At 44.3% G+C, this 8,994-nt stretch overlaps 1 protein-coding gene across 3 annotated transcripts in view; it reads right to left on the bottom strand.

Annotated features, from left to right (window-relative positions):
- Positions 1-312: 312 nt before the first annotated feature.
- MLLT6 (MLLT6, PHD finger domain containing) overlaps positions 313-8,994 on the bottom strand; it is a 94,968-nt gene continuing 86,286 nt past the window's right edge. For 2 of the 3 annotated variants that reach the window (XM_018561061.1, XM_018561063.1), the window contains exons 18-20: positions 7,641-7,728; positions 7,216-7,401; positions 313-539 (exon numbers count right to left, since the gene is read on the bottom strand). In XM_018561061.1, coding sequence (XP_018416563.1) covers positions 498-539; positions 7,216-7,401; positions 7,641-7,728 — 316 coding nt within the window. In that variant the 3' untranslated portion in view covers positions 313-497. The remainder of the gene's footprint in view (positions 540-7,215; positions 7,402-7,640; positions 7,729-8,994) is intronic. The other variant, XM_018561062.1, reaches the window with a different exon arrangement.

Below are 8,994 nucleotides of genomic sequence, written 5' to 3'. Positions count from 1 at the left end.
TAAAGGAAGCCACGGACACATAACTTCTAAATAAATGTACACAAACCCACACTGCCATCTGTACAAAAAATTATTGTTGCCCATATTGACTTACCACAGATATCGATTTATGGAAACTGGAAAAAATATAACAACCAATCAGGCATCCCTTTCAAATATAACAAGGAATCTGGCTGCTCTGGGCAACTTTTCACATCAGATCCATTTTTTAAAAAGATTGCTCTTGCTGAAACAATGTTGGTTGCTATGAACATCAATTTCCTTTAAAAACACTTCTTGTACATGAAAACCCACAATGCTCAGTATACAAACACTGACTACATGGAATCAACTCTCCTACAGACCATTCGGCACTTTTTAATATGTTTGTGTTGGGTAACCTCCTACTTTCTCGATATTCCCTTTTACTGATGACTTTGGGAACATCCTCTCCTCTGCTCCAGGCCCCTTTGGTTGGGTAGAGAATGTTCAGATGTGGTAGATTCTGGGGGTGTGGTTCATCCCTTGTCATGATTTGTGGGCGTCTTCTCACCACCCCTCTGAAAAACAAGAGAGGTGACAGGTGCATTCAACATAGAAATTAGGGTGAAGTCTGAATTTTCTCCTACATACTAAAGATTTGTTTTGACTACTCTACCACTTTCTAACTCACTTTAACACTGTTTGCCAATTATTGTGAATGGTGGCCTCTAGAAATGGACTTGTTCCCTCGGATTTCAATGGCAAACTATGAGTTTTAAACCGGTTTTGACACTCTTCCATTAAATTAGATGTAAAGACAATACTTTTCTAGTTATAGATAGAATGGGGAAGGCTTAGACCCTCTGTGAAGTTGTATCCATTAGGGAGGCTAATTCAATAGGGTGAAAAACAACATTTTGGAATAGTCACTAGAATAAGTGTCACCTGCTCAGGTGACAACTGATTAAGGAGGGGAACGCCCCTCAATTTGTGAGATTTCCTTTATCTTCCCGTGGCATCTGTGGAACACGAAGTGAAGGAAATCTCCCCAATGGCACAAGACAACAGAAAATAACTGTTAACCCTTACCTACTCTATCCCAAACTAAAAGAAAAAGTTTGGGCTTTACATACACTTTAGTGACATCATATGAAGGAAATGAAAGCTTCTGCTGTTGTACACAGCTTTTTTTTTTTTTTTTAGAAATGTCTCCATGTTTTTTGTGAAATATGCAGATTAACAGAGTTTCCCTACACACAGATTTATTGCATTTTTCTGACCCACTGCTCACGCTACAGTCACATGCCCAATAATGCCACTAGCCAATCAGTGGACTTGTGGATGCAACTCATCACATAATAAATGCATACATACATGGTCAAATTGATTGTTAGATGAAGATAAACTCCAGTAATTTGTTACAGTACAACTCACATAATTTACCTGTAATGAAGTGTATCCTACGTGTGGATGGCTGCTACTAACTACACATAATTCTCCCTTCAGGGATGCTAGATCCTGGACACAGCCAATGGATGATGGCAGGATGAAACCATTCTTTAAAAATAATAAAAGGAGGGGAATTTATCCACTCTTGTAGATAGCAACAAGAATGCACTCAGTGAAAGGAGGAGGAATATCGATGATCGGATTTGTTCGAGAAAAGCCGAAGTATAAGGCTCAATGGCTGCCACATCACGGACAAGACAGACAAGGATTCTGAGGTACAAAACCTAGAGGCAGACTTAAGGTGCCCATACACTGTTCCATCGCAGGACAAAGGTCTTGCGATGGTCGTAAGGTGTATGGGCACCTTAGGACCTCAAAAACCAAACAGTCATTAAATGTGCCTATAAAAAAACAATATGACCATTCCTGGGGCACCCCAAAGAAGTAAAGGCAGACAGTATTCCAGACTTTCCTGTAGGTGTGGTAACGTTACAGGAAGACTAATGGGGGCTGAAAACCTAATATGAGATTACTCGCAGGCTGGAAATAGAGCACTTATTTCCAGTAATAATAAATCCCCTCGCAGCATGCCACAGGCAAGTGGTGAATACAGACCGTTCCGTGAAGAGCCTGGTAGAGCTTGCCCCAGTAGTGTGGAAGAGAAAGGCCAGACATACACACAGCACCCCGGATGCCTCACAGCGCTCATGCAAAGGTATCAGGAGCTCGGTGCGTCCAGCAGTTGGCGCTACAAAAGGAACAAACATAGTGCTGGAGGAAGTGACATCACAGGAAGTGTCGGCAGAAGCCTATAGTAAACATAGAAACCATGGCTTCCAGCTCCAGTAGGCCACAAGCTGCGGCCTCAATTGCCAGGCAGCCTTATTACTTAGTGAGTGAACCCACAGGAGGAGCCCGGGAGAGCTAAATACAGGCACAGGAATTACATATAGAAAGCACTGCGATTCGAAAAGCACCCCGAGACCCTGCAGACCCCGCCACAGACCCCACAACAGATCCTGCACAGCCCACCATAGACCCGACAGAGCCCACCATAGACCCGGCAGAGCCCACCATAGACCCGGCAGAGGCCACCACAGATCCTGCAAAGCCCCCCTTGGGATCCTGCAGAGCTCACCACAGGTCCTGCACAGTCCCCCTGAGACCCTGCAGAGCCCACCAAAGACCCCACAGAGCCCACCACATATCCTGCACAGCCCACCTGAGACCCTGCAGAGCCGATCTGAGACTCTCAGGTGGGCTGTGCAGAATCAATGCTGGGCTCTGCAGGGTCCCTTTAACAGCACAGTGTGATCCTCTTACCTGCTGCTGGACCTGGCCTTCTTCACAGCCAGACCAGTGCTGCTCCCCAGCCTCCTCCACCGCTGGACCGGTAATGCGGGGACCCGGCCTCTTCTGCCACACGACCGGAGCTGTGGGGACCCGGAGCCCCCCGCCTCCTGCTCCGTTGCTTGATTAAGCAGCCGAGTCTGCCAGATCTTGTGGAGCCTGGCTCCCCCCACTGTTTTAGGGGCTGCATTTTTGCTGCCCACCTGGAAAGTGCCGCCCAAGGCCTTGCTTGTCTTGCAGTAAATATGCCCCTGCCTATCGTATCACTTGTGGTCCTCACCAATCTTTATGTGGCTGTGGTAAAAAAAAGAGGCATGCCATCTTCACCCGCCCAGGCATGTCCCTAGGGACAGGGCTTCAACATAAATCAACCATGACACTCTGAGACAACCCCACATACACAAGTGGCAAGGTGATTGCCCCACGCAGTTTCTAGTGCCCTAAGCAGGATCTAGTACCCCAAGCACACTACAAAATTACCCTGCATTTTCTATCTGGTAGGGTCCAGATAGGGTCCGCCAAAGCTATGCCGAGGAGAAAACCAATCCGCATAGCTGCTGGAGGTGCTGCAGTGGCTGTGAGCAGCAAAAAGAAAAGAGTGCAGAAACGGATGTGCTTTTCTCAAAAGCATCCATCACTCCAGGACATTAGCGAAAAACCAGGCAGGGTGGGAGTGGGAAGGGTTAAACAGGGCTATCTTAACAGCATTGATTTGCCAGTGCCCAATCACCTGAAGGTAGTTGCATAACCAATACGTTACATAATTCACTCCCTTTGCCTTGTGATGTACGATCAAAAAATGGAAGGATGAACACCTATACAGACTTCTTGATACAAAGGATGGGATTATGTAACGATACCAGGGTGGTTCTACAACTTTCACACCTCCCATTCTTTATTTGGACAATCCGATCTGCCTTGATACATTCCATGATAACTGAAGAAAGGTGCCTGTGCTACCTGTGTGGATATAAATGCTGGAGTATGTTTTCTGACACATTAGAATTGAAGAAGTGGCTTGGATAAGCTACAAAACGTCATCAACATTACAGAACAGGTCCAGTTAAATGTGACTACCTACCACTAGTGATGCTGGAGTATGTTCCTGGCACACACTAGAACAGGGGTCTCAAACCTCCGGCCCTCCAGCTGTAGTGGAACTACAAATCCCATCAGGCATTGCAAGATTCTCACAGCCACAGACATGACTCCCGAAGAGAGATGCATCATGGGATTTGCAGTTTCACCACAGCTGGAGGGTCGGAGGATTGAGACCCCTGCACTAGAACAAAGAAGTCACTCAGATGAGAGCTGAAACATGTCCAACATTACTTATTAAGTCTAGTTGAACGTGGCTAACTACTACCAGCTATACCATACCCTGGATGAATGAAAACTTTCACAGACTCACTTGTGAATATGCATTCTCACAGCCATAAGGCAAATGCATAATACAATGTCATTGTTTATTTTATTTAGCTAACCATGTAAAAAAACAGGTAGATGTAAACAACGTAATCAATACACAGTATGTTAATATTTTAAAAAACCTGTTCTACTGTATAATTTGTAATTACATTACAAATGTACAGGCTTACATTATTTGCTTATTACATATGCACACTCTACACCAGGGGTGCCCATTAGGTAGATCGTGATCTACCAGTAGCTCTCAAAGCTGATGCTGGTAGATCACGAAGGGTGTGAATGGCGGCCCCTTTATTCCATTTTGGTATATTTATTTAGCTGTGCACATATGATTACCTATTAGCCTGAGTCTGCTGAGCCCAGCTCCCTGACACCTTTCTGGTGGATACTGGTGGTTGAAGTGCTATGTATTACATCAAAGAATATTAGTTTACACAGCCTGTTGCACTGCACTGTTTGCAAAATACAGCAAGGTGAGCCAGGAGAGAGAGAGCGGGGAGAGACAGACAGGAGAGGGAGAGAGCAAGGAGAGACAGCCAGGAGACAGAGCAAGGAGAGACAGCCAGGAGAGCGAGGAGAGACAGCAAGGAGAGAGAGAGCAAAGAAGTTTTGTTTTTTTCCGTTGGTAGATCTCATGTAGCTCGTCATTTGAAAAGTAGATCCTAACACAAAAATTGTGGGCACCTCTGCTCTACACAATGCTTGTGCTTTATAGCTACATCTCAGAATGCAAGTCTCTTGAGTCAGCAAACTCTAGGAAACATTGTATTCTGGAGTAATACTCCTGCATTGTTGCTAGGAGTAAGGCTCTTCATAAATGTAATGGTTTCTATGACTAGCCTTACTCCTAGCAATAATACAAACATTTCATTTTAGGAGTGTTACTGGGACAAGCTTTAGAACAAACTCAGAGCTTTAAATTCACAATTTGAATCCCATCTCTGTGCAAAACTTAACCCCATACCTCATCCCAATTCCTGCAGTTATTGGGTGTGGGGGACTGGGAAATTAGCCATGGACAGCCAATAGAAAATGTCCACATTACACAAGAGGTGACATGGAAACCCAAAGAAGGGCTCCTGCCTCCAGTGCATGGAAAAAGAGAGAAGACTCGGGACTGGTTTATATAATTTAGGTGAGTAAAAAGGCTGTTAAAAGGAGAGGGTTTTTTTTTATACTGTTATGGAAATTCGTTTGGTTCAACGCACAAATCCATGCCGCACTAAACTGCGCCAAAGTATGTCAAACATGTAGAGTCAGGACACAGGAGACAGGTATTGCTTGCTTGCGAGTTCCATGCTTAGCGAGCCAGCACAGGTATTTGTTTATTGTTTTATATCTGCCCAACAGGAAGTGATGTCAGACAGGAAGTGATGTCTCACACAGCAAACCAGGAAGTGATTTCAAACAGGGAGTGATGTTAACAACCAACATCACTTCCTCAATATATAGCCAGTCAATAGGGTTGCCACCTGTCCAGGATTCACCCGGACAGTTCGGGTTTTGAATGCTGTGTCCAGGTTTCGTGGCAGCAGAAACCCGGACACAAGACGTCAGGCAGACAGGGGCAACCAAAATTAACATGGGGGCTACTGGCCCCCCATTGAAAATAGTCTCAACTGTGATATTTATATATGAATGAGTGGCGCTATTTACATATGAATAAGCCACAACTCATTCTCCCCCAAAAATGTAAGCGTGTCATAGAGTGTACGGGTTTTGCTTGGAGAAAAGGTGGCAACCCTACCAGTCAACAAAGCACATGTAGTAGAAGTGGTGTGCACAGAATTAAACCAGTGTGCACAGAATTAAACCCGTTTGCACAGCCACATGTTTTTCTAGCCACCATCTTTCCAGACCCACAAACACAATCTCTTATTAGCACTGGAGCGAACTTTATCCAGCATTGCTCAGTGATCAATGCCCAATAACGTTACTATGATTCTCATGCGTGCTTATTTACAGGGACAACATCATATTATCTCCAGCGGTTGATCAGGCGCACTAGAGACAACAAACGCACGTTCCTTTCATAAAGGCAGATATATATCTTAAATAATACTATGTCCTCAAAGCAAGTTAAGGACATAGTATTAAAAAAACTAAGTTTACTCTTAAGCCCCGTTCACATTGAGCGATTTATCGCGCGGTAATTCCCGCGATATCGCGGCAAATTACCGCGCGATATCGCGCTCCAATGCATTTCAATGGGGCAAAGGGTCCTGCTGTCGCGGGTCGTGTGTCGCTACAGCAGGACCCTTTTTGGAGTGGATTTAGCCGCGATTCAAGCTTGCTCAATGCAAGCTTGAACGCGATATCGCGCGGCAAATGTCGCGCAATATGCAAATCGCACGACAAACGTGCGATTTGCATATCGCGCAGTGGGAACGGGGCCTTAGTGGGGATTTAAACCGGGTCACGCTCCAATTGACACAGCAAACCCTGACACGGAGAGACATAATGACAAAATATTACAATACACTAAAAACACATCCTAATAACATTTCCACAACAATACCATGATCTATTTGGAGTGTTTTACAGAAGACAACATTGCGTTTTATTAGGTTTATGACTGAGCAGTTGGGAGGTTGGGGCATTTGTTTTTTTTAAATTTAAGACTGAACTCCAATAAACATTTTTATTTTAGAAACAGCACAAGTTAAGTAAGTAATAAGTATAGTGGGTGCGAATGACTGCTGCTTCATATAAAAATCATACCTTGCTACCTATTCATACAAGCTTGTAAAAGAAATAAACACACAAACAAGGGCACATCAATAGAAAACGGACAAGGGTTCTAACCACTCTATCCACTACTAAAAAAATAAATAAGTTTGGCTTTATATATACATAAACGGAATGCCTAATTATGACTGTATTAAATACACTTGTTTGGTTATTACGGTTTACTGCAAATGATCACTGTGTATTGCAGATGGCACTGCACAAGTCCATTTAATGCTTTCAGATCCTTCAACAAATTACTATTTTCTATCAGGGACACTTCAGCTCTCTAACCCTTACCTCGCCTTGAGATCCCAGGAAAGGAGGGGCTTGTGCAGTAAGGATGGGTGGGGTAGGTGAAGATGCCATAGTGCTACATGTTGATGTCACAGGAAGCAGAGGTGGGGCAGGTGGCGTCATAAGACGCTGGAGGTCCCTCCGCTGCTGAAGGTGCTGGACAATTTGATACAAGACATTTTGCTGATCCTGGGCAAAATAAAAAAGCAAATTATAAATATATGTTTATCGAATTGAAACTATTATTAGCAGTATGCAGCATTTAGCAAAAAGGCAGACAAACAAACGTCCACAATACGAATAAATGTGACTCCTCTGGAAAAACCTGCAACCAAACACAGCTGCAAATGGATTCTTGTTACTAGTTTTTATTCCTCATTGCTCTATTAATTACTGCCACTATGTTTAGAACAGGAAATTGAGCTTACCACAGTAAGATGAGCAGTTGTGATCTGCTGTAACTGCTGTGCTAGCTGCCTCTGCTGCTCTGACAGTGTGTTCAGAGGGGACAGGCTGTGGAGCGGAAAGAAAACAAAACATGAAAAACATCATGGTTTAATGCAGTAGCATAAGAAGCGGGTTAGATGTCTGAATTTTAAAAGGGACATTCAACACCTATTACAAATATTGCAAAAAATTGGACTTTTGTACTCAGTGTAAAATCATTTACTTGAAGTCTATTAAAGCGACACAGGAAGTCTTCACCTTCGGGTTATACTGCTCCCTGCATGAGGACTGGACATGGGCAATCAAAAAACTTTAGGCCAGGCCACGATAACCCCTAATATCACAATCCATTCGTTTTGTAGCAAGCACTACCCTAAACACCAAGGGGTGAGTCCCTCAATGGACTCTAAGAAAAGGATTTTACACTGAGTACAAAAATTATTTTTTTTCTTGGCCATTGAGGGACACAGGAAGTCCTCACATTTGGAACATCCAAAAGGACTCTGAGCGGTGGACAATAGCAAACAACCATTAACAGGTCCAGGAAGAACTATGGACTGGCTTGAGCCACCTAAGGCTGGGTTCACAAATATGCACGCTTGTCGTGCGTTTCGTGTCGCACGTTTGTCACGCGATTTGCGTAAAAAAACGTGCGACAAACGCGCGTTTCCGAGGGCTACTACGGCCTGCAATATGCCCAGGTGTGAACCATACCCATAGGAAATAATAGGATTTCGGTGTTTGAGCGTTTTGCAAAGCGTTCGAACGCGCTACAAAACGCCCAGGTGTGAACCGGGCCTAATGGATCAACACCTGAAACAGGTACTGGATAAGGCCGAATCCTCTCACTGGTAAATGGAACATAAAAACAAGAAAAAAAACAAGAAAACATTAAGGCTGGGTTCACACCTAGGCGTATCGAATATGCGCGTTCGTCGCGCATTTCCGAGGGCTACTTGGCTGTATCCCAATGGAAACGCGCAACAAAAACGCCCCAAAGAAGCTCCTGTACTTCTTTGGGCATAGGACGTTTTGTAGCGCGTTCGAACGCTCTGCAAAACGCTCAAACACCGAAATCCCATTATTTTCTATAGATATGGTTCACACCTGGGCGTTTTGTAGCGCGTTCATACGGCCTGTAATACGCCCAGGTGTGAACCATATCTATAGGAAATAATGGGATTGCGGTGTTTGAGCGTTTTGCAGAGCGTTCGAACGCGCTACAAAACGACCAGATGTGAACCGGGCCTAACAAAAGCAAATGGTAGCATGGAGAACTACAGCTGATGCCAGACAACCAAGAAGAATGGCCACATAGCTAGTGAGAAAATACTA

Source organism: Nanorana parkeri, unplaced genomic scaffold (assembly GCF_000935625.1).
Source record: "Nanorana parkeri isolate BGI_ZX_2015 unplaced genomic scaffold, ASM93562v1 scaffold497, whole genome shotgun sequence".
Taxonomy (NCBI): domain Eukaryota; kingdom Metazoa; phylum Chordata; class Amphibia; order Anura; family Dicroglossidae; genus Nanorana; species Nanorana parkeri.
The sequence above is the reverse complement of the archived record's forward strand: the minus strand, read 5'-3'. Positions and strand labels throughout refer to the sequence as shown.